This window comes from Phacochoerus africanus, chromosome 3 (genome assembly GCF_016906955.1).
Source record: "Phacochoerus africanus isolate WHEZ1 chromosome 3, ROS_Pafr_v1, whole genome shotgun sequence".
NCBI lineage: Eukaryota > Metazoa > Chordata > Mammalia > Artiodactyla > Suidae > Phacochoerus > Phacochoerus africanus.
In genome coordinates this window covers 27,427,515-27,453,314 of record NC_062546.1, presented here as the reverse complement: position 1 = coordinate 27,453,314, position 25,800 = coordinate 27,427,515, and the positions used below count along the sequence as shown (strand labels likewise).

General features: G+C 44.3%; 1 protein-coding gene across 3 annotated transcripts in view; it reads left to right on the top strand.

Moving 5' to 3' along the window:
• Positions 1 to 25,800, top strand: part of TM9SF4 (transmembrane 9 superfamily member 4) — a 56,689-nt gene that overhangs the window by 9,310 nt on the left and 21,579 nt on the right. The window contains exons 1-6 of one of the 3 annotated variants that reach the window (XM_047771358.1): positions 11,040 to 11,062; positions 12,162 to 12,275; positions 18,173 to 18,272; positions 24,043 to 24,211; positions 24,311 to 24,440; positions 25,588 to 25,711. In XM_047771358.1, the coding sequence (XP_047627314.1) occupies positions 24,093 to 24,211; positions 24,311 to 24,440; positions 25,588 to 25,711 (373 nt within the window). In that variant the 5' untranslated portion in view covers positions 11,040 to 11,062; positions 12,162 to 12,275; positions 18,173 to 18,272; positions 24,043 to 24,092. Of the gene's footprint in view, positions 1 to 11,039; positions 11,063 to 12,161; positions 12,276 to 18,172; positions 18,273 to 24,042; positions 24,212 to 24,310; positions 24,441 to 25,587; positions 25,712 to 25,800 lie in introns of those variants that run through there. The other 2 variants (XM_047771357.1, XM_047771359.1) reach the window with 2 other exon arrangements.

Below are 25,800 nucleotides of genomic sequence, written 5' to 3'. Positions count from 1 at the left end.
AGAAGCAGCCCATTTCCTTTCCCTTCTTAAAATACAAATATATTTATTTAGAATATATGTAATCCTGTATTATCTCTTCATGAAAAAAAGTATAAAAGCTATAAATGAAATAAAGTCACTTAGCTACCCTCCCCATCCATTCATTAGGGGTAATTTTAAAAAAATTATCCTCCAGGAATTCCTGTCGTGGCGCAGTGGTTAACGAATCCGACTAGGAACCATGAGGTTGCCGGTTTGATCTCTGGCCTTGCTCAGTGGATTAAGGATCCGGCGTTGCCGTGAGCTGTGGTGTGGGTTGCAGACACAGCCTGGATCCCGAGTTGCTGTGGCTCTGGCATAGGCCAGTGGCTACAGCTCCGATTGGACCCCTAGCCTGGGAACCTCCATATGCCATGGGTGAGGCCCTAGAAAAGGCAAAAAGACCAAAAAAAAAAAAAAGTCCTCCAGAGCATTTTTATGCGCATAAAAAATGTATGGTTTTTAAAATTTTTTCAACATACATAGAAGTAGAAGAAATAGTGTAAAGAACCCCTGTAACCCATCACCCAAGTTCAGCAGTTACCATTATATTACCAGACTTGTTTCATCTATACCTCCCCCTAGCTGATTTTTTTTTCCCCTTTCAGGTTTATGAGGGTATCATTTAACATCATAAAATTACCCATTTTAAATGTACAGTTCAGTAAGTGTTTAGTATAGACTTGTACAACCATCTTCACAGTGACAAAAAGTGACATTTCTGTCACCTCAACAAATTCCCTTACAATTAAAAGTCTTGACACTTAGAGTCAATAATCCCTGTTCCTACAACCAGCCAACCACTGTTCTACTTTCTATCTCTATAGATTTGCCTTTTCTGGGCATTTCATGTAAGTGAAATTATACAGTATATGGACTTTTGCATCTGGCTTCTACTTAATGTTTTTGAAGTTCATAGATGTTGTAACATGAACTGGTGCTTCACTCCTTTTATTATTACTAAGTAGTATTTTGTTGTATGGTTTTACTACATTTTTTGTTTATTCATTCACCAATCGATGGGCATTTGGATTGTTCCCAGTTTTGGACTGTTGTGATCAAAGCTGTAGGAACATTCATGTGCAAGTCTTTCTATGGACATATATTTCCTTTTCTCTTGGGCAAATGCCTCCTTTGTCAAAGATTAATTGACCAGAGGTGTCTGAGTTTATTTCTAGGCTCTCTATCCTCTTCCATTAGTCTCTATGTCTGTTTTGGTACCAATACCATACTATCTTGATTACTATAGCTTTGTAATATTGCCTGATTAGAATTACTGGATGGTATGGTAAGTTTAACTATTTAAAGATACTGCCAAACTTTATATATTCCGCATACGATTCCCCTATCAGATATGTGATTTACAAGGGTCTTTCTCCTAGTCTGTGGCCTGTTTATCATTTTCTTAATGATCTCTTATGAAGTGTAAAAGTTATAAATCTTTATGAAATCCAGTTTATCAATTTTTCAAATATAGGTTGTGCTTTTGGCATGTATCTAAGACATCTTTGCCTAACCCAGTGTCACAAAGATTCCTAGCTTTTCTTCTGGAAGTTTTTATCATTTTAACTTTTCTATTTAGGTCTGTGATCCATTGTGAGTTAATTTTTGTATATGGTTTGAGGCTTCTTTTACATATGGCTACTCAGTTGTCCAAGCACTATTTGTTGAAATGACTATCCTTTCCCTCTTGACTAGCCTTGGCAACTTTGTTGAAAATCAGTGTACTGCAAGTAAATGTAAAGATTTATTTCTAGACTTTTAATTCTGTTCCTTGGTCTTTATTGCTTATCCTTGCCACAGCATCTTGACTACTTTAGCTTTATAATTGCTTAGAAATTGGGTAGTATAAATCCTCTAGTTTTGTTCTTTTTAAAAGTTGTTTTGGATCCTTTGTGTTTCCAGATAAATTTCAGGGTCAACTTGTCAGTTTCAACAAAAAAGCCTGCTAGGATTTTGATAGGGATTGCACCTCCTCTATAGATCAACTTGGGGAAAATTGCCATCCTAACAATATTGAATCTTCCAGTCCATGAATATGGACTGTCTCGCCAGTTATTTAGATGTTCTTTCATTTCTCTTAGCAGTGTTTTGTAATTTTCAGTATATGAGTCTTTTTAAAAAATTTATTCCTAAATATTTTATTCTTCTTAAAGCTACTATAAATGGAACTATTTTCTTTTCTTTTTTTTAATTTAATTTTTTTTTTTTTTGTGGTCTTTTTGCCATTTCTTGGGCCGCTCCTGCGGCATATGGAGGTTCCCAGGCTAGGGGTCTAATCGGAGCTGTAGCTGCCAGCCTACACCAGAACCACAGAAATGCAGGATCCGAGCCTCGTCTGCAAGCTACACCACAGCTCACGGCAACACCGGATCGTTAACCCACTGAGCAAGGGCAGGGATCGAACCCGCAACCTCATGTTCCTAGTCAGATTCATTAACTACTGTGCCACCGACAGGAACTCCTCTTTTCTTTTTTTTTAGTGAAATACTTTTATTTATTTGTTCATTTGTTTGTTTCTGGCCACACCCGTGACATGCAGAAGTTCCTGGGCCAGGGATCGTACCTACGCCACAGCAGCAACCTGAGCCGCAGCAGTGACAACATCAGATTTTTAACCCACTGAACTTAGGAACTCCTGGAACAGTTTTTCTTAATTTTATTTTTGACTGGTATGTAAAAAATACAATTAATTTTTATATAATGATCTTGTAGTCTGTGATCTTGCTCAACTTGTTTATTAGTTCTAATAGTTGTTTTGTGGCTTCCTTAGAATTTTCTAGGTACAAGATAGGTGATTGGCAAATAAAAGCAATTTCACTTCTTTCTTTTAAATCTGGATGGCTTTAATTGATTAACTATTAGCTTTAGTACACAGTTTCCATTTATAGCACAATGTTGAATAGAAATGGCAAAAGTGAACATCCTTGCCTTGTTCCTCATCTTGCCTTGTTCCTCCGTCTTTCATCACCAAGTATGATGTTGGCTGTGGGTTTTTCAAAGCTGCTGTTTATCTGATTGAGGAAGTTCTTTTTTTATCCCTAGTTTGTTGAGAGTTTTTGTCATGAACATGTGTTGAATTTTGTCAAGTTCAGTTTCAATTGATACAATTTTGCATCAATTGTAATGATTGTGTGGTTTTTGTTCTTTATTCTCTTTATATGATGCATTACATTATTTGATTTTCAGATATTAAGCCACCCTTGTGTTTCTGGGCTATGATGTGTATGTATACCTTTTTATATGTTGCTGGATTCAGTTTGCTAATATTTTGTTAAGGATTTTTCCATCTCTGGTCCTAAGGAAAAGTTTCCTTTTTGTGTGATGTCTTTGATACATGCTTTTAAAAAAATGTTTTATTTAAATGTAAAAAGATTATAAAAATTTTTGTTTAAATGTAGCCATCCAGTTTTCCCAGCAGTGCTTTTTTTTTTTTTTTTTTTTCCTGGTCTTTTTAGGGCCAAACTTGCTGCATATGGAGGTTCCCAGGCTAGCGGGGAACAAATCGGAGCTGTGGCCGCTGGCCTACACCACAGCCACAGCAACGAGGGATTCAAGCCGCATCTGTGACCTATACCACAGCTCATGGCAACACCAGATCCTTAACCTGCTGAGGAAGGCCAGAGATAGAACCTGTGTCCTCATGGATACTAGTCAGATTCGTTTCCGCTGAGCCATGACAAGAACTCCTATTTTGCTCTTTCTGGAACATTTGTGCCTTCCCTCTCCTTTCCCTTCAAGCCTTGGAGTGGACTTGAGTTCTTAAATCTGCAACCTATCCCTCCATGACTGGGCTTGTTGCTGCTTCTGTGTACTCCTTAGCTTCTTAACTGATAGGATAAGAGACTAGGCCCTCTATAGCATCTGGGACCTGGTATGGCCATTGGCTCATGACTTGTCTCTGTCAACCAACTGGCTGAAAGCTCCTCGCAGGTATGTATTCTGTGGGGCTAGCACACTGCCCAGCATATAGTAGGTGCTCAAGATAGCTAATTTCTGTACTTGTTAGATCTTGGGCCTTGGGCACACAGCTTAGATATAAATCCTGACTCATCCTGTGTTATGTTGCCTCCCTGAGCCTCAGTTTCCTCTGAAATTAGAATAGTAAGAGTCTCTACCTCATAGGACTGTTGTGAAAATTAATTGGGTTATTGCATGAAAAGAACCTAGAACTGTGCCTGACACATAATCAGTATCCAGTAAATGTTAACTGCCGTTGTTATCTGTATCATCATTTCATGAGCGTCATCATTTAATGCATCTCACCTGCCTGAAAAAAGCATCCCTGATTCTCTACATTCTGATCTTGAGCAAGTTATGAAATCTCTGGATCTCAGGTTTACTGGCAGTCATTGGGAAGATTGATAGAAATCTCCGGGTAGTTGTTGTGAGACTGGCGGAAGTCAGTGTTTGAAAAGTGCTTAGCACAAAGCAGGCACTTGGTAAGTGGAAGAAAAGGACTATTGTGTGCTATAGTACCTTGCATTTACCTTTAGCTGCTCAGTGACTCTGGCTGCTTCTTTTTTTTGTTTGTTTTCTGCCAGAGTGAGTGTTTTTCTCATTGTTAGGTCTTTTTGTTTGTTTGGTTTGAGTACTTGTTCCACTGGTTTGAGACTTTGGAGCAGAAGTATATTGAAGTCTTTCTCTAGCTCCCTGGTGGTCCAGCGGCTAGGATTTGGTGCTTTCAGGTTTTGCTTTTCATTCCTCTGCAACCTGGGCTGTCACAGAGCCCTTGAGTCCCCCAGGGCTGTGTCTCTCTGCTAAGATTGGAGGATACTGTTTCAAAAGAACTGGAGTAACTTTTTAGATTTCATTGGCTTGCTAAACACAGGAGATTGTAATCCTCTGCCCTGGCTTCAAATCACCTGTCAGTGTCTGGCTTCTTAGGAGAAATTTAGAACATATATATTTTTGATTAGCAAGAAATAATAATGTTAACTGTGGGCTTTTCGTGTATGGCCTTTATTTTATTGAGAGAAGCTCCTTTTATACTTACTCTTTTTGAGAATTTAAATCACAAATGGATGCCTTTTCTGTGTCTATTGAAATGATTATATGGGTTTTTCCTTTTTTTTTTTTGGTACTTTTTTTTTAGGATTGCACCTGAGGCATATGGAGGTTCCCAGGCTAGGGGTCATATTGGAGCTGTAGCCACCAACCTGCTGCACAGCTTCAGCAGTGCAGGATTGGAGCCATGTCTGTGACCTGTACCACAGCTCATGGCAATGCTGGACCTTTAACCCACCAAGCAAGGCCAAGGATCGAACCCCCCATCCTCATGGATGCTAGTTGCGTTCATTAACCACGGAGCCGCAACCAGGAACTCCTGGGGTTTTTTCTTTCATCTTGTTAGTACAGTTTATTACATTGATTGATTTGCAAATGCTGACCACCTTTGTATCACAGGGATAAATCTCATTTGATCTTGGTGTATGCTTCTTCTAGTGAGATGTTAAATTCAATTTGCTGGTATTTTATTGAGGATTTTTGTATCTGTGTTCATCAAGAATATTAACCTATAGTTTTCATTTGGTATCAGGGTGATGCTGGCCTCATAAAATGAGTTTGGGGAGTTTCCATCACGGCCCAGCAGGAAGAATCTGACTAGTATCCATGAGGATACAGGTTCAAACCCTGGCCTTGATGAGTGGGTTAAGGATCCGGTATTGCTGTGAGCTATGGTATAGGTTGCAGATAGTGCTCAGACCTCGTGTTGCTATAGCTGTGGTCTAGGCCAGCGGCAACAGGTCTAATTTGACCCCTAGCCTGGGAACTTCCATGTGCTCTGGGTGCTGCCCTAAAAAGATGAAAATAAATACATATTCTACTTTAAAAATAAATAAATAAAATGAGTTTGGAAGGGTTCCCTCTTGTATTTTTGGAAGAGTTTAAGGATTGGTATTAACTCTTTTATGAATGTTGGTTAGAATTTGCCATTCAAACTGTCTGGTCTTGGACTTTTCTTTGTTGGGAGGTTTTTGATCGCCCATTCAATCTCCTGTTCTTTATTCAGTTTGTTGACCTATAATTGTTCACAGTAGATCCTTATGATCCTTTTTTTATTTCTTAGACGTCTTTTATAATGTCTCCTCTTTCATTTCTGATTTTGAGTTTTTCTTTTTCTCTTTGGCATTGCTAAGTGTTTGTCAATTTCATCTTTTCAAAAAAACCAACACAGTTCTATTATTTTTTCTTGTTTTTAAATGTTGGGTTTTTTTTTTGTCTTTTTGTCTTTTTTAGGGCCACACCAGTGGCATAGGGAGGTTCCCAGGCTAGAGATCGAGAGCTGTAGCCACCAGCCTATGCTAGAGCCACAGCAACGCCAGATCTGAGCCATGTCTGTGACCAACACCACAGCTCACGGCAACACCGGATCTTTAACCCACTGAGTGAGGCCAGGGATCGAACCCTCAACCTCATGGTTCCTAGTCAGATTCGTTTCTGCTGTGCCACGACAGGAACTCCCTTAAATCTATTTTTCATTTATTTCTACTCTAATCTTTACTGTTTTCTTACTTCTGCTAATTTGGGCTTAGTTTGTTCTTTTTCTAGTTCCTTGATTTGTAAAGTTAGGTTGTTTGGGGTTTTTTTGGGTTTTGTTTGTTTGTTTGTTTTGGCTATACCCATGGCATACAAAAGTTCCCAGGCCAAGGATCAAACCCTAGCCACAGCAGTGACAATGCTGAGTCCTTACCTGCTAGGCTACCAGGGAACTCCAGAGAACTCCAGATTTTGGTTGGGGTTCCCCACCACCTTTTTTTTTTTTTTTTGTCTTTTTGCTATTTCTTGGACCGCTCCGGCGGCACATGGAGGTTCCCAGGCTAGGGGTCGAATCGGAGCTGTAGCCACTGGCCTACGCCAGAGCCACAGCAACGCGAGATCCGAGCCGCGTCTGCAACCTACACCACAGCTCATGGCAACGCCGGATCGTTAACCCACTGAGCAAGGGCAGGGACCGAACCCGCAACCTCATGGTTCCCAGTCGGATTCGTTAACCACTGCGCCACAACAGGGAACTCCGCCCACCACCTTTTTTTAAGGGCTGCACCTGTGGCATTTGGAAGTTCCCAAGCTAGAGGTTGAATCAGAGCTGCAGCTGCCAGCCTGCACCACAGCCATAGCAACAAGGGATTTGAGCCACATCTGCAACTCACACTGCAGCTTGTGGCAAACACGGGATCCTTAACCCACTCAGCAAGGCCAGGAATCAAACCTGAATCATCATGGATACTACTCAGGTTCTTAACCTGCTGAGCCACAACAGGAATTCCCCAGAGTTTGTTTGTTTTTTAAGGTAGGCATTTATCACTATAAACATCCCTCTTAGTACCGCTTTTGTTGCATTCTGTAAATTTTGGTATTTTCTATTTTCTTTCTTTCTTTTTTTTTGTTTAAGGTACTTTAAAATTATCATTCAATTTCCTTTTTGATCCACGAGGGTGTTGTTTAGTATTTGCAGATTTTCTCATTTTCTGTTATTGATTTCTAGTTTCATCCCTTTGTGGTCAGAAAAGATACATGGAATGATTATACTCTCTTTAAAAGTTGTTAAGACTTATTTTGTGAACTAACATGTGTTCTGTCCTGAAGAATGTTTCATGTACACCTGAGAAGAATGTGTAATTCTTTTGCTTTCGAGTAGAAGCTTCTCTATTATATGTCTGTATGTTTGGCCTATAGTGTTCAAGTCAGCTGTTTATTGGTTTTCTGTCTGGATATTCCATCTGTTATTGTGAGATATTAAAGCCCCTTACTACTATTGTGTTGCTCTCAGTTTCTCCCTTCAGATCTGCCAATATTTGCTTTATATATTTAGGTGCTCTGATATTAGGAGCATGTATATTTATAATTGTTTTATCTTCCTGTTGAATTGACCCTTTGTCATTATATAATGACCTTCTTTGTCTCTAGGCACAGTTTTTTACTAAAAGTCTAATTTGTCTGATATAAGTATAGCTGCTCCTGCTTTCTTTTAGTTATTATTATTTACATGGAATATCATTTTCTATCCCTTCACTTTATGTGTGTCTTTAGATCTTAAGTATGTCTCTTGCAGGCAGCATATTGCTGGATCTTTTTTTTTAATCCATTCAGCCACTCTATGCATTTTGATTGGGAATTTAATCCACTTATTTCCCAGATTATTCTAATGTGCATCAGGGTTAAGCACCACTCTCCTCGATGTACAGATAGGGTATCAATTATGGGGTAATAGATGTCTCAGGGAGTCTCAGACTAGGTCCGCGGTTTTAAGTGGAAAGGTCGGAGGTGTCAAGAACTCCTTAAATTTGGGAATTTGAAAAAAAAACACTTATCAAGGGGAATATAGCAAAGATTAAGAACCATAGTATTCAGAGTTCCCATTGCAGCTCAGCAGAGACAAATGTGACTAGGATCCATGAGGGTTAAGGATCTGGCATTGCTGTGATCTGTGATGTAGGTCACAGACATGGCTCCGATCTGACATTGATACGGCTGTGGTGTAGAACAGCAGCTACAGCTCTGATTTGACCCCTAGCCTGGGATCCTTCATATGCTGCAGGTGCAGCCCTAAAAAACCAAAAAAAAAAAAAAGAGAGAGAAGCATATATTCAACCTGTATGTGAATGGTTTTCTATTTTTATAGATCAGAGGTTGCTTGATGCCTATTATTAATTTGTTTGATAAAGATTTATTGAGTACTCAACATCAGCAAAGCTACACAATTGATGAGTGCAGGTGGAGAGATGGCAGATACTTAAAACTATAATATAACATGAAAAGTGCTATAGTAGGGCCTTAAACCTGTACAGATTTAAACATTTATCAAATAACTGAAGCAGATGTCTTTGAACATGTATAGATGTGAAAGTTCATTTAGAAGTTGGGTAGTTTACAATTTTTGACTCTAGTGTCATCATAGAGATATTTACAGAGTGCCTTGAAAAATAAGGAAGGGAGAGAAGAATTCCCCGTATGGGGATCTGAGGGATTCTTGAAGGAAGAAACCCTTCAACTGGACCTCCAAGGGTAGATAGGACTTGAATAAGGTGAGGGCAAGTGTCAGAAACAGCCTGAGAAAAGACTTGAAGGCAGATTCACCTGAGCGAATCTGCTCACCAAGGGCAGGGACAAACTTAGGGTCTTCCTGAAGACTTAGAAAGAAAAGTTGGAATGTGCTGATGGAAGGGCATCTTGAGGCCCCGGGTGGAGTTCCTTCCATATCAAGCTAGAATTGCTCTAATCTAGGTGTTCAGAACAATGATGCTTTCTTTTGCCTAATTTATTTTTTTATATTTCTTTTCTTTTTTTTTTTGGTCTTTTTGCCTTTTCTAGGGCTGCTCCCACGACATATGGAGGTTCCTAGGCTAGGGGTCTAATCAGAGCTGTAGCCACCAGCCTATACCAGAGACACAGCAACATGAGATCCAAGCCGTGTCTGAGCTACGCCACAGTTCATGGCAACGCTGGATCCTTAACCCACTGAGGGAGGCCAGGGATCGAACCTGCAACCTCATGGTTCCTAGTCAGATTCATTAACCACTGCGCCATGATGGGAACTCCTTTTTTTATATTTCTTAAGTGGTATAAATATGTATACTTCCTTAAGAAAAACTGGAAGATACAGATATACCAAAAAGGAAAACATTGCCTCATTTTCTCAAACATAACTTGAAAAAGAGGGCCAAATCTATCCCCTTCTTTTTCTACTTAAGCCTGAAGCTTGAATAGTCCCACTCAAGAAATATATCACCATTTTTGGAGTTCCCTCGTGGTCCAGCAGGTTAAGGACCTGGCAACATCACCACTGTTGCTCTGGTTACAGCTGTGGCTTGGGTTTGACCCCTGGCTTGGGAGTTTCCACATGCTGTAGCCATAACCAAGAAAAAAAAAAAAAAAAAAAGGAGTTCCTGTCATGGCTCAGTGGTTAACAAATCCAACTAGAACCATGAGGTTGCAGGTTCAATCCCTGGCCTCGCTCAGTAGGTTAAGGAGCCAGCGCTGCTGTAAGCTGTGGTGTAGGTCACAGACATGGCTCGGATCTGGCCTTGCTGTGGCTCTGGTATAGGCCGGCGGCTACAGCTCCGATTAGACCCCTAGCCTAGGAACCTCCATATGTCATGGGAGCAGCCCTAGAGAAGCCAAAAGACAAAAAAAAAAGAAATATAATGACTACATAGGGAGTTCCCGTAATGCAGTGATATGCTGCAGGTCTGGCCCTAAAAATAAACAAACAAACAAACAAACAAAAAACCCTAACAGTATCATCTTAGTGTAGTCATTCATTCTAAAGTAAATGTCCTTTTTTTTTTTCTTTTCTTTTCTTTTCTTTTTTTTCTTTTTTTTCTTTTTTTGAGCCACACCCACAGCATATGGAGGTTCCCAGGCTAGGAGTGGAATCTGAGCTACAGCTGCCAGCCACAGCCACAGCAACTTGAGATCTGAGCCATATCTGCAACCTAAACCACAGCTCACAGCAATGCCGGGTCCTTAACCCACTGAGTGAGACCAGGGATCAAACCGCAACCTCATGGTTACTAGTCCTATTTGTTTCCACTGTGCCACAGCGGGAACTCCTAAACTGAATTTCTGAATTGCTTTTGGTTGCCACTTTGTATCATTCAGAGATTCTAGCTTATTATGGAAATAACCTTTTGCCATTTTTTATTTGTTGACCCTTCCTCTAAGATAAATTGATTTGTGGTTTGTTGATAATATCTATGAATGAGGATTGTCTGTTTTCGGTGACCTGAATCACAGCAGTGGCAACGCTGGGTCCTTAATCTGCTGAGCTACAAGGGAACTGAACTTTTGGGTGACAGTTTATGCCAGTAGTACAGGATTTATCTTTCTGTCATTTTAGTTAGCTAGAATTAGGGTACAGAGAGGAATTATAGGAAAAGAAAGGACAAGATTTATTTCTCCACACAGAGCACTCACAATCTGAGGACTGCCCAGTGAGGCCTAGCAAAGAAGGAAAGCTAGAATCTTTGATGACTGATCAAGTGGAGGAAATTTTCCAGCTGATGGAGAGGAAATCAGATGCTGTAACCAGACACAGTCGGTAGGCCTTCTGTCACAGAAAGAATAAAAACCTGTTTGTCATTGTTGTATCAAGGCAAACCGATACTACCAAACACTTCCCTTTGTACACGCATAGAATATCTCCAGAATGTTTTTGAAGGAACTGGAGCTGGAAGTTGTCTATAGGGAGCTGAAGCGGGAAAAAGATTTATTTTTCGTGGTATACCCATTTGTGCTGTTGGAATTATTTACTGTATAGATTTTACTTTTTCAAAACTTTTTTAACCTAGTTGTTGTTTTGTTTTGTTGCTTTTTAGGGCCACACTTGCAACATATGGAGGTTCCCAGGTTAGGGGTCTAATCAGAGCTACAGCTGCCGGCCTACACCACAGCCACAGCAACTCAGGATCCGAGCCGCAGCTTCGACCTACACCACAGCTGTTACCTCATAGTGGTTTTGATTTGCATTTTTCTAATAATGAGTGATGTTGAACCCGAGGATGCCATTTTAGATGGGCTAGTCAGTGCAGGCTTCTCTGAGAAAGTGACATTTGAGAGAGACCTGAATGAAATAAGGAGTGAGACATGAGCCAGGCAGGCATCTGTGGGAAGGGCATTCTGGCAGAGGGAACAGTAAAGGAGGTGGCCCTGAGGGGTGGAGAAAGTTTGCTGTCAAGAGACAACAAGGAGGCTGGTGTAGGTGGACTGAGGAGGCAGAGAATGGGAGGCAGTGGGTTAGGATGGCTTATAGGAAAATATATTGATCACGAGGGAGCTTCCTGACAAAGTGAGCCTGTGGCTGTGTAAAGAAATGGGAATTAATGGGCCATTGTGGAGCTTCAGTTCCTGCTAGCCCTGAAGGGGAGTGATAGATGTGAAATGGTTAAAGGAACATTGGCCCAGAAGTGGGGAGATGTGCTCCTGTGTTACATCTGCCCTTCACTCAGTTTGTGGCTCATTCTGGAAATGCAGTATCAGTGCCTCATAGCCCTCTTGGGGACATGTAGGAGGCCTCAAGCTTCTCAAAGTGGGGGTGAGACTGGGTCAGTTAAATCAGATGGGAAGGTGCTATGAGTTGACCTGCCCCAGAGGGATGTTCACTTCCTCCCCATTACAACTGCTGCCTCTCTTCCAAGCAGGATTGGTTCCCGTGGTCCCTGCTGCTTCTCTCTCTCACGTGTGATACAGGCGCCTTCTATGTTCCTGGGGTCGCACCAATCAACTTCCACCAGAACGACCCTGTAGAAATCAAGGTAAGTGCATTCCTGGACTGTGGGAGCCTCTGTGCTGCGCAGCCTGGTGAGCTGGTCCCTTCTGCGGCTGCGGAGAACATAGACCAGCCTGGTTAGCCTGGGAGGAAGAGGGCTTGCTGACTGCAGCTCAGACTGGAAGTGGTGCTCTCTGGACCCCGCAGTTCCAAGACATCTGCCTCTCCGCCTTGCTCTTTGCCTCTCTGCCTGTGTGAGTGTCCCCCCTCTCTGTGTCCCTCTTTATCTTCCTCTTTATCTCTGGCTCTGTCTCTGTTTCTGGTTCCATGTCTGTTTCTCTCTCACTTTAACTTTCACACACGTCTCACATCTCTCACGCACTCACTTCTGTGTCTGTCTGTCTCCATCTCTTTCTGTGTCTCTGTCTCTCTCGACCCACCTCCTCCTCTGTGACATCTCTGTCTCCCTCTTTCGTCTGCTCCGTCCTCCTCTCTGTTACCAGCTTTTTCTGCATACTTCTATCATCTGGGTATACATAGCCTATTAGGACCTCTATTTTTTCAATTTTAGTTCTGCCAGGATTCTCCAGTTCAGTGTTTCCAAACTGTGCTCTGCACATCTGAGTGGTGGTATAGGAGATGATTTTAAGTGGCTGATAAGTATGTTTTATTTTAATAACTATTTTCTTTTAATTATACTAGAAGTTATAGCCAGTACTTCATTCACAATTTCATGGCTGCCATTGTTGGTTTTCCATATTTAATAGCGGTGAAATGTTTGCTTGTTAAATAAATGTATTTACCTAAAAATGGATCATATCCACATAGAAATAAGTAGAAATAAGTGGTGAGTAGATGAGGCAAGTTGGCACGTGGATGATTAGGGTTTGGAAAGCCTTGCCCTAAACCAAAGCATAGAGAGAAGCCATGCAACTGGGCCACCTCACTTTTCTGGCCCAGATGCCCACCTGTGGGCCAGTCAACTGTGACAGGGGTTATGGAAGAGTCACTTAAAATACGGTTGATCAAGGGCAGTAGGCAGGCTGGCACCTGTGTTGATGTCTCTATAACAGCGGGCTCTCGGTGGCATTCTCAGATTCCCAAACAGAGCTGGGAGTTGGGTGGGTCTTCTTGGATCAGTTTCCCAGGAAACAAACTTAAGGTGGAGATTAGGTGCAAGAGATTTATTGACGAGGCTCTCAGGATCAGCACTTGGGAGGGAGAGAGGGAAGAAGACTAGACAGAGGAAGACAGTGCACTGTGATAAAGCAGAGTCCCAAGGGAAACTCTGAAACAGGAGTGGCTGGCACTTCAGTTGTCCCACGTTGAGGCAAGAGGACCAGCTCTCTGTATCCCTCCCCAAACCAGCCAATGGATATGGGCTGCCTCCAGGGAAGGAGTGTTGCCTTGCACCGGGGTTCCAACTAAAGGGACGCCCCTCTGCCATCACCCAAACATCACCACTCCTAATAATTTGGTATACTTTTCTTAGTGTGTTTTTCTGTGCAGTGTTTACAGTGTAGGGTCCTTGGCATTCTAACGCTTCCATAAATCCTAGCTTCTTGACTACCACGTTGGTCTCCCATAAGCAAAATAACATGTACTTGAAGTTTTTAAGTAGTCCTTTAAAACCTTAGTGATTATGTTAAAAGGACTGGCAAAACTTACAAAGTTATGAAAATAAATTCTACTCCTAAAATAAATGTACGTGTATTACCTCATTACCATGAGGTAATGTTGATAGGAACCATGTCTTTGCTGGTCTGTGCAAAAGCAAAGCAGTGAGGGTGTGTGAAAATAAAGTTTTCGTCCTGAAAGCCTCACAGTGTTCAGAAGGGGAGTGGAAGACCAGAAGACCACAAAGGGCCATCCACGTGACGTGCTGCCGTGTACCTGTGCTTTTAGGCATTTGCAGAATTATAAATTGCTACACGTCATGCTTGTTCAGGGCATTAGATGCTTTCTTTTGCCTAATTTATTTTTTTATATTTCTTTTCTTTTTTTTGGTCTTTTTGCCTTTTCTAGGGCTGCTCCCACGACATATGGAGGTTCCCAGGCTAGGGGTCTAATCAGAGCTGTAGCCACCAGCCTACACCAGAGCCACAGCAACGCGGGATCCAAGCCGCGTCTGCAACCTACACCACAGCTCACGGCAACGCCGGATCGTTAACCCACTGAGCAAGGGCAGGGACTGAACCCGCAACCTCATGGTTCCTAGTCGGATTCGTTAACCACTGCGCCACAAAGGGAACTCTGATAGAAGAGGTTTTGATTTGGATTATTGAACTGATTCTGCTTAAATGTGCTATATATATACTTTATATGTTTGTATTTTTGATTGTAATAAATTAAAATTCTGTTTGAAGTAAAAAAAAAAAAAGAATGTGGTAGTAACAAGTAAATGCATCATCCCATGTGTCCCATTGCTGTGTGCATCCTTCTTCCTTGGAAATCAGGCTTATAATTTGGGGAACAATAATTAAAGTAACGTTTATTGAGGATTATTTACATGCCAGGCATTATGCCCGGCTTAGCTCAAGATGCCCTCCAAGAGCCCTCTGAGGCAGATAATGTGTGTTTTACAAATTTACTGGACATTTTACAGTTATGGAAACTGAGGCCCAAGGAAGTCATCCAACCTTGCCCAAGGTTGGGTTGTGCGGAAGACTTAGGGGTTAGTTCAGAGCCCAGCTTTTAACCACAGCAGTACCCTTCCTCCCAGTGTCTCTGCCGGAAGCCCCCTCCAGAGCAAAGCTGTGGCAGGGGGAGGACGAGGTAGCTCTCGCTTCAGTCCTGCCAAGCTAGACGTGGGAGAGTGTACACCTGGGGTGGGAAGAGAAGGGTGGGAGGGCCCGTAAGCTGAGATTCAGTCTCTTTGTGATGTTGGTTCTTTTTTGATTGTCCAGCAGGAGAGAATGCTATGAAACACAAAATAACAGGCTGTTAAAGCAGATACAACTTTGCGGTCATTTTGCCTCAAGCAGTTCATGAAATTCCTATTGGAGATCCTCAGTCCCTCAGTCTGACATCTAAAAAGCTCTGAAACCCAGAGTTTTTCTAAACTCATTGTAGGCAAAATCTGAACTGAACTGTTTATTTGACTTTATTTATCCCACTTAGTATGAATTTTTGCATTTCCTTATACAAATAGTCATTGAATGTGGGATACTGCTCCAGACCCAGGTGGGGGTGTTATAAAACCTATGGTGTACTGTACCACACTGCCCTTTTAAAATTAGAAAAACTGGAGTTCTATTGTGGCACAGCAGAAGTGAACCCGACTAGCATCCATGAGGTTGGAGGTTCACAATCCCTGGCCTCGCGCAGTGGGTTAAGGATCCAGCATTGCCACAAGCTGGTTGCAGATGTGGCTCGGATCTGGCATTGCTGTGGCTGTGGTGTAGGCCAGCAGCTGTAGCTCCAATTTGACCCCTAGCCTGGGAACTTCCATGTGCTGCACCTATGGCCTGAAAAAAAAAGAAGAAAAAAAAAAATATATATATATATGACAAATTCCTAATTCCAAAGCAGGGGTTGTAAATAAGGATTGTAGACCTGGATTCTAAAAATTATTTGTATTTTCAGATGGTGTGTGAGGAATGGTCAGTAGTTCTTAAATAGCAAAGATGATTTTAGTTGCATTAAATTTAAAACAGCAAGGGAGTTCCCGTCATGGTTCAGTGGTTAATGAATCCGACTAGGAACCATGATGTTTCAGGTTCGATCCCTGGCCTTACTCAGTGGGTTAAGGATCCAGCGTTGCCGTGAGCTGTGGTGTAGGTCGAAGACTTGGCTCGGATCCTGCATTGCTGTGGCTGTGGTGAAGGCCGACGGCTACAGCTCCAATTAGACCCCTAGACTGGGAGCCTCCATATGCCTTGGAAGCGGCCCTAGAAAAGGCAAAAAGACCAAAAAAATAAAAAATAAAACAACAAGGTTCTACTGTATAGCACAGAAAACTGTATTCAATATCCTGTGATAAACCATAATGGAAAGGAATATGAAAAATAATATATACATGTATAACTGAGTCACTTTTCTATGTAGCAGAAATTAAAACATTGTAAATCAACTAAACTTCAATAAAATTTTTTAAAATAAGAATAAACTTTAGGAGTTCCCGTCATGGCACAGCGGAAATGAATCCTGCTAGGAACCATGAGGTTGCGAGTTAGATCCCTGGCTTCACTCAGTGGGTTAAGGATCCAGTGTTGCCATGAGCTGTGGCGTAGGTCGCAGATGCTCCTCAGATCTGGCCTTGCTGTGGCTGTGGCGTAGGCTGGAGGCTACAGCACCTATTAGACCCCTAGCCTGGGAACCTCCATATGCCCCAGGTGAGGCCCTGAAAAGACAAAAGACAAAAAAAAAAAATACACTTTATGGAGTTCCCGTCGTGGCACAGTGGTTAACGAATCTGACTAGGAACAATGAGGTTGCAGGTTCGATCCCTGGCCTTGCTCAGTGGGTTAAAGGATCTGGCGTCGCCGTGAGCTGTGGTGTAGGTTACAGACGCGGCTCGGATCCTACGTTGCTGTGGCTCTGGCGTAGGCCAGTGGCTACAGCTCCGATTCGACCCCTAGCCTGGGAACCTCCACATGCCGTGGGAGCTGCCCTAGATAAAGCAAAACAAAACAAAACAAGAATACACTTAAAAAAATTTTTTTGCAGTGTTATGATTGGTTCTCTTTTATCCATGTTTTAGGGAGTTGTCTGTGGCTGTCACTGTTTCTGGAGCTATATTCTATGTGCTTCCTAAATGTTCTCCTTTATGTTCTTCTTAAACTTCTTTTTTTTCTGTCTTTTTAGGGCCGCACCCGAGGCTAAAACTTCTTCTTTTTTTTTCCTGTATATTTAGGGCCGCACCCGTGGTATATGGAAGTTCCCAGGCTAGGGGTCTAATCAGAGCTGTAGCTGCCAGCCTGCACCACAGCCACAGCAATGCAGGATCTGAGCTATGTCTGTGACCTACACTACAGCTCATGGCAAAGCCGGATCCATAACCCACTGAGCGGAGCCAGGGATTGAACCCGAGTCCTCATGGATACTAGTCGGGTTTGTTAGCACTGAGCCACCATGGGAACTCCTTAAACTTCATTTTTAATGGTTGTATAATATTTAGTTGAATGAATATCTTATGGTTTATTGACCAATTTCCCATTTGGGGGCTTTTAGCTGTTTTTCAATTTTTTCTCTCTTTTCTTATTTTGCAAAACATTTAGTCAGCACCTACTGTGTGCCCGGGTCTGTAGGCACTGGCATTACATATGTGAGCAGGACACATATAGTCCTTGCCCTCACGGAGTTTAAATCTTAAATTGTAGTGGGCGGAGACTGATTTCTTTAAAAATAAAAAAGATACACAAAATAATTATGTTTTATCAGACATACTGCAAAGAAAACTAGGAATGTTGAAATAGAGAAGATGGGGGGATTCCTCTGATAAGATGATTAGGAAAGGACTCAAGGTGAGGGGATCTAAGCTGGGACCTGAATGTCAGGAGGAGTCAGTCGGACAGAGAGGAGCCACAGATCCAAAGCCTGAGGCAGGAGAGACGTGGTCACGCTCAGGGAACTAGAGGCAAAAGACCACTGTGGTTAGGAATGAGGAGTGAGCTCTTCGTTCCTGAAATGTTTTCCTCATTTGAAGTTATTTCCTTAGGAAAAATACCCAGAAGTGAAATTTTAGGGTCAAAGATAGCAGCATGTTAAGGACTTTGAGTATGTACTGAATTTGGTTGTGATTTTACACAAAATCTATAACGTAGTCTAAAACTAAGGAAATGTAAAGTAATTTAGAACTGTAGGCAGTATAGTATGTAATATACCAGAGTTGTGTCTGCTGCGGTCCAAGTGTGCTAAAGATGAGTGGGTACCGAGGAGGATTATGGAAACAGTCATCTGGGTTTCTGGGTTGAGGAATAATGGCCTCTCTTCTCCCACTAGGCTGTGAAGCTCACCAGCTCTCGAACCCAGCTACCTTATGAGTACTACTCACTGCCCTTCTGCCAGCCCAGCAAGATAACCTACAAGGCAGAGAATCTGGGTAAGGCCTTCTCTCACACTGCTGTCCTCCTGTCCCCAAGGGGAACCCAGATCTTTTCGTATGATAATAGCAGTTAACCCTTACATAGCACATACTGCGTGCTGGACACCATTGTACATAGTTTATGTACATACTAGCTTATTTAATACTTTTAATAGCCCAGGAGAGTTAGTTGTGGTATTTGTTCCCATTTTACAGGTTAAGTGACTTGCCTCTGGTTATATTGTTAATTAATGGCTAAGCTAGACTTGGAATCCATGTAGTCAGGCTTCAGAGGTGGCTCTCCTTGATTTCTAGATAGCCCCTTCTCTCTCTCATGGCTTCTGTAATCTGCTCTGCTTTTAATTAATAGAGCGAGTGATTACCTCCAGCCCGAAGAGAAGCAGAGACAGCACCATAGTTCTTGCTAAGGCGTACAAAACTTGCCTCAAGTAATGTGTAGCACTCAGTGCAGCGTCTGGCATGTGTGTTCGTACATAGCAGTCATTTTATTCTAATTCAAGTAATTCTCCATTTAGAATTTCAGGCTTAAAGAAAAAGACATTTGGAGACCTCTCTTGAGGACATGATTATTAGTACTTAACTCTGTGCCTGTCTCAGTGTTAAGTCCTGGAGATAAAAACATGGAAAGATGCCCTCTCTGACCTCAAGGGACCTAAGAGACTTTCCTCATATGTCTTAGGAAGGGGCTGCCTTCTTTGTCAAGGCTACCCATGGCTCAGATGTTTCCAGAACCCCTAGCCAATAGGTGTACCTACTGCCAGGTGTTGGTTGTCTCCTACCAGCTGGAGCAGGCCTTGGAGCTCCCTTAACCAAAAGCCAGCAGCACCGCCTGTCCCTAAGTCCCACTTTGTGCAGTTGAGCAGAGGTTGGTCTTGGGACCCAGGCTGCTCCTGCTGCCTGCCACTTACCCTTCTTTTCTCTCCACACTACTCCATGCTCTGGCCACCTTGCCGCTGCCAGGAAGCCTGACCTGCTTTGTCCTCCACGCCCCTTGCATAGTAGCTCCTCCTCCCCTCCGTGAGCCAGTGTGGATGCATTGACAGCCCAAAGCTCAGCAGCTGGGCACACTTCAGTGTTACTGGGTGACCTTAACTTCAGTAAAACTGGGGAATGTTCCTGCCTGTAGAAATGGAAACTGCCATGTACAAAAGTCATCCTGCCACACTCTATCTCATTCTGTCTCTGTGTGGTGCCTCCCTCCATGGCCTAGGGGCTCTGAGCAGAGGGATCGTGTCTTACATTTCTCTCTCTCTCTCCCTGCCACTTCTGACCCAGTGTCAGGCACATAGTTATCATTCAGTGTCCTATCTGCGTGGAGCAGGAACATCCTTGACAGTACCTGTTGGACATTGTACTGCATGTTGTCATCATCATCACCATCAGTTCTTGGGCTCTTCCTACCAGCTGGGCATTGTTCTAAGCATATGAAGGTTCCCAGGCTAGGGGTCAAATTGGAGCTGTAGCCACTAGCCTACACCACAGCCACAGCAATGGAGGATCCAAGCTGCATCTGCAACCTACACCACAGCTCATGGCAACACCAGATCCTTAACCTACTGAGTGAGGCCAGGGATCAAACCCGCATCCTCATGGATGCTAGTTGGGTTCGTTAACCACTGAGCCAGGACGGGAACTCTTGTTCTGAGCATTTCTGTGCTTTAACTTTGTTAATTCTCACAACAACCCTATGAGGTAGCTCCTCTTACTGTCCCCTTATCATCAACGAGGGAAGTGAGGCACAGGAGGTGAAGTCACTTGCCACAGGTCACTCACCAAGTCAAAGGCAGAGCCCGAGAACTCTGGCTTCAGAGTTCATAGCCTTAAGCAGCACATCCTGCACAATGTCTCGCTTGATTCTCACTGTAACTCTGCACAGCCAAGTGTGATTGCCTCCAGGCCATGGTAGAGGGCACAGCAGCCTCAGAGGTTTGAAAAACATGCTCATGGACACATTGATCAGTGGGAAGAGAAATTGAGATATTAGCCCCTTTTTTTTTTTTTTTTTTAATCTGAAAACAGAATTCTTTCTGCTGTCCAAGCTGCCTTCTCCAGAAAGGTTCATTTGGGCTGTCCAAGGGCTATGCTCCTGATGATCACACTGGTGGAGATTTGTGTCGTGGAGTGTGTAGAGAAGTGAGTGTCTGACAGACGTACTGGAGGACATCAGACTCTTAGAGTCCACTCAGCTTATTGCTTGTTTAGTGGGGCTGGTTCTCTGCTCCCAGCTTTAAAAAATTAAAGGAAGGAGTTCCCATCGTGGCTCAGTGGAAACGAATCTGACAAGCATCCATGAGGACACAGGTTCACTCCCTGGCCTCAGTGGGTTAAGGATCTCATTGCTGTGAGCTGTGGTTTAGGTCACAGATGCAGCTTGGATCTGGCATCGTTGTGGCTGTGGTGTAGGCTGGCAGCTACAGCTCCAATTTGACCCCTCACCTGGGGACTTCCATATGCTACAGGTGCGGCCCTAAAAAGACCAAAAAAAAAAAAAGAGAGAGAGAGAAAACTTCTGTATTAGAAATGAGCTGTTCCAGACTAGTATGTCCTCTTTCTTGGTTTAAATTTGATTTCTAAATATTAAGAAGTGATACCATCTTACTTGGTCTGTATCCCTGTTCCTCTCTCGGTGTGGTTTTCCTTTCCTCAAGTGAGTTCCTTATTGACCTGCTGAAAAGAAGTGGTCAGTCGGGCATGGCGTAGAGGAGAGGGCCAAGGAGTTCAGCACCACCGCATTCCCCGCACGGGAACCTGGGCTGTCACTGTCCGGGGCCGGTTCTCAGCATTGTCTCCTGTAAAATGGCAGAGGATGACCCAGATCATTTCAGGAGCGAACCGTGCAGATGTCTCAGTGGTGTCCTTGCCCTTCTACTGGCCAGTCCACCCCTAGGTTTTACAGACTCACCTGCATTATTCTCCTTCTGAAACAGGGAGTAACAGGGAGAGAAGGGTAGAGACCTTCATCCAGGCCCCTCTTCACCCTCCCTCCCCCTTCTAGGTGGCTTCACTATACTTGCCATGGTGCCATTTTGCACAGCTGAGTGGTTCTGCCACAGTGGTACAGCTGTGGCTCTGCCACTCACCATCTATAGGCCTGAACTTGCCTCTGAGCCTTAAACTTGGATATCTGTCTGCTTGGCATAGCCACCTGACAGCCAAACAAAAAATGTCTTCAGTCTAAATGTGCTGTTTTGAAATTCCTCTTGTAGCTCAGTGGTTGAGAACATGACTAGTATCCATGAGGATGTGGGTTCAATCCCTGACCTTGCTCAGTGGGTTAAGGATCTGGCATTGTTGTGAACTATGGTGTAGCTTGCAGACACAGCCTGATACCAAGTTGCTGTGGCTGTGGTATAGGCTGGCAGCTGCAGGTGCAGTTGTGATTTGATCCCTAGCCTGGGAACTTCCCTAGCCTATGGCCCTAAAAAGCAAAAAACAAAAAAAAATTTGCTTTTTTTGTTGTTGTTGTTGTTTTTTCCAATTTTCCCAAGTGGAACTCGGTTGTAGCAACCTCATAGTCGTTCTGATATGACTTCACTCCTCACTTATTCTTTGCATCCATCAGCACCGGGCCCCCTAGATTTCCCCTCCTCAGTAGCTCCTGAATCTGTGTGCCTGTTTCCACCCTCACCACACCCGCTGTCACCGCTCACTAGCCAGCTCCTTGCATCTTCCATGTTTTCATCCCAGAACACCCAGAGTGATCTGTAACCAGACTCAGGTAATGTCTTCTGCTGCCCATGTTAGAAACCCTTTATTGGTTTTTGTTGCTCTCTGCATGTAGATCAAACTTCAAGTGAGGCTGACAAGCCCCCTGAGGTCCGGCTCTGGTCCATCACTTCAGCTTCACATGTCACCCTTGCTGTCTTCCCTGCAGCCACACAGGTCTCTCGAGTTGACTCTCTTCCCATCCTCCAACTCCCACCCCACCACCGCCAAGGGACCTTTGCATATGCTGTTGCTTCTCTCTGAGTAGTCTTCTCCTACTCGTTGCCTGGTTAATGCTCTCTTCCTTTAGGGCTCACTTCAAGCATTTCTTCCTCAGAGAAACTGTCCTAGACCTACTCTCTCACATATAGAGCAAGTTCCTCTTATTATACTATATCTTCTCATTTTCCTGATCATTTAATCAGTTGTCTTCACACTAGACCATAAGCTCTGTGAGTTAGTCTGTTCAACAGAGGTCCCATGTGGCTCAGTGGGTTAAGGATCCAGCATTGCCATAAGCTGCAGTGTAGGTCACAGATGCGGTTCAGAACCGTTGTTGCCATGTCTGTGGCATAGACCCGCAGCTGCAGCTTCAATTCGACCCCTAGCCCAGGAACTTCTGTCTGCCGCAGGAGAAGCTGTTAAAAAAGAAAAGAAAATTTATACCTTCAGAGCCCAATACCTAGTAGATGATGGGGAAGGAAGGAATGAACAAACGGATGAATGACCAGGCCAGGGGTGCCACATCAAGCGGGTTCACATGGGTAGGCAGCCGTTAGAGTCGGGGGTGTGCAGGCATTAGTGCCGCCTATGGGCTTTGGTCAGTCTCCTTCCGTTTGCTCCAGTTCCATATCATCCCAGCAGAGTTGTTAGAATGGCTTGAATGAAAGCACCGTTGTGTTAATTGACAGTTCCTAACTGCTCAGTGCCTGCTTGCGGGACATCTGGGAGCAAGTTACTCTGAGACAGTAGGCATGCAAGGGGTTGATTAAACAAAACAATGTTTTGGCTTAAAATCTCAGGTGTTGGATTTTACCCTCCCTCCCTCCCTTCCGAAACCAGGATCTAAAGACACAGAGATAAATAGGGAAACATTGTCTGCCCCTAAAGAGCTCATAATCAGATAGGGGGACAGAAACTTACTCTATCAACACATTGTGCAAAGTCACATATGAAAAGGTGTAGAGGTGATGCTGGTGATAAAAACAGCATTTGTTGCCTGCCTACTCTGTGCCTAGTATTTTATTTCTCACTGTAACCCTGTGAGATGGATACTCTTACTCCCCCCATTTTATAGATGAGGAAATTAAGGCTCGTTGAGGTTAAATGACTTAACTAAAACTTCTAAGCTAGTAAGTGGCAGAGCCAGTGTTCAGAAGCAGGCAGCCCTCTCTCTTCGCCACCGTACAGTGATGCCCCTGCACCAAGGACAATCCGAGGAGGGAATGGTGCACCCGGTCCTGAGGAGGTCAGGGAGGGCTTCCCAGAGAGTGGAGTAGAAGCTGAGCTTGGAGTTCCCATTGTGGCTCAGCAGTAAACAAACCCAACTAGCGTCCATGAGGATGCAGATTCAATCGCTGGCCTCCCTCAGTGGGTTAAGGATCTGCCATTGCCGTGAGCTGTGGTGTAAGTCACAGACGTGGTTCGTATCTGGTGTTGCTGTGGCTGTGGTGTAGGCTGGCAGCTACAGCTCCAGTTGGACCCCTAGCCTGGGAACCTGCATATGCTGCGGGCGCGGCCCTAAAAATACAAAAAAAAAAGAAGCCGAGCTTGAAGGGCGAGGAAGAGTTTCCCAGGGACCTGGGGCAGGGGATGGCACTTTAGGCAAAGGAACAGTGTGAGGCGCAGAGGCATGGAATGGCGTGGCGTGTGTGATATGCTCTGAAGAGTCTGGCGGTGCTAGGGCACCGGGTCGGGGCGGGCAACAGGTGGGACAGCGCATTGATGGCCAGGCTGCAGGACTGCTCAAGGCCTGCAGGTTGGCCCTGTGTCTCCGTGGCTCTGCTGATCTCAGCAACCTCGGAGCTGAAGCTCTGAGCTGCATCTGTCTCTCTCATGGCAGGAGAGGTGCTGAGAGGGGACCGGATTGTCAACACCCCTTTCCAGGTTTTCATGAACAGTGAAAAGAAGTGTGAGGTTCTGTGCAGCCAGTCCAACAAGCCGGTGACCCTGACCGTGGAGCAGAGCCGGCTCGTGGCCGAGCGAATCACAGAGGACTACTACGTCCACCTGTGAGTTGTCCTCTGCTCCCTGCCAGCCTGGAGTTCACATAGGGGAGGGCACTGAGGGAGAGGCTGTCCGAGGGACTGAGCGGGGCCTTGGGTTTCCAGCATTGCAGACAACCTGCCTGTGGCCACCCGCCTGGAGCTCTACTCCAACCGCGACGGCGATGACAAGAAGAAAGAGAAAGATGTGCAGTTTGAACATGGCTACCGGCTCGGCTTCACAGATGTCAACAAGGTAGAGTGTCTTGGCGTGCTCAGAGGGCTGGGGAACTACACCGCAAAGGCCACAGAGAAGAGGGGGATGCAGTAATTCATGGCTTATAGCAGAAAAGGTGGGAATGGCCAAGGCAGGTTCCTCCTGGTGCCCCGGGGCGTGGTCTGTCAGAAGACTGCGTGCTGTGGGCAGAGGTCTGGTAGATGCTACACAGGAGGTAGAAGGCATAGTCCCCAAAAACTCAGATTCCATGTTTGTGACATTAACCACCACCACCAAAAAAAAAAAAAAAAAATCTGGAATTTTATCAGTACGAAAGAGAGAGAGCTGAGTAGTGGTGAGGATCGTGCAGGTGCCCTGGGTTTTGAATCCTGCCCTCCCCCAGTTACTAAGTGGTGATTCACCAACCCTCTTCACCTCTCTAAGTGGTTCCTTCTCTGTAAAGTGTATGTGATAGCCATACCCACTCTTTGGGGTTGTTGTACAGAGTAAATCAGATAATCCCTGCATGAACTTTATAGTACAACCTCTGAGAAACATGCTAATAATGGCAGTGATTGTAAGAGCAATGTCTTATATTTGCCCTTCTCTAAACTTATGCTTGGGGAATAAAAGAAACATTTCTTTTGAGGCACAATCCCTGTCTTCCAAGGGCTTCTGTCATAACTGGAAGAGGATTGTCAGGGTAAGACCCTGGATCCTAGGTCCCAGTCCTGACCACACCAGTGCTGTGATGGTCAGTGCCAGAGGAGTCCAGAGGAAGCTCGTGTGCATTTGGGTTGCCACAGAGGAGCTGGGCCTTGAAAGTAGGTAGGCTTAGGCTGCGTAAAGTTGGGATGGCACTTTCATTGGAGTGGATGCTATGAACGGAGTTCAGGGTGGGAACTGTTCATGGGGCAGAGAGGGGCCCGGGGAGACCAGGTAAACTAGCGTGTCTGAGAAGGGACGCCAGCATATTAGGGTTGCATGGCTGAAGGCCTTGAATATCAGCCCCACAGAGCCCTGGAGGGTTTCTGAGTCGGGGAGTACTGAGACAGTGTTTCTGGAAGGCTGGTACAGCTGGGCCTGCTGGACGAGGGAAGGGACCTAACACCTGGCTGGTCTCCCTGAGGTTTCTGGAGGTTCCTTGGCCCCAAGCTATCTTGTTCCCCGTGTCGCTCTGTTTTAGATCTACCTGCACAATCACCTCTCGTTCATCCTCTACTACCACCGGGAGGACCTAGAAGAGGACCAGGAGCACACATACCGCGTCGTCCGCTTCGAGGTGATTCCCCAGAGCATCAGGCTGGAGGGTGAGTGGGGAGGTGTGACCAGAGGGGCAGGGCTGGATGGGCCTGGGCTTCCACACCCAGGGTCTTCACACCCTTGGTTCCTGTAATGC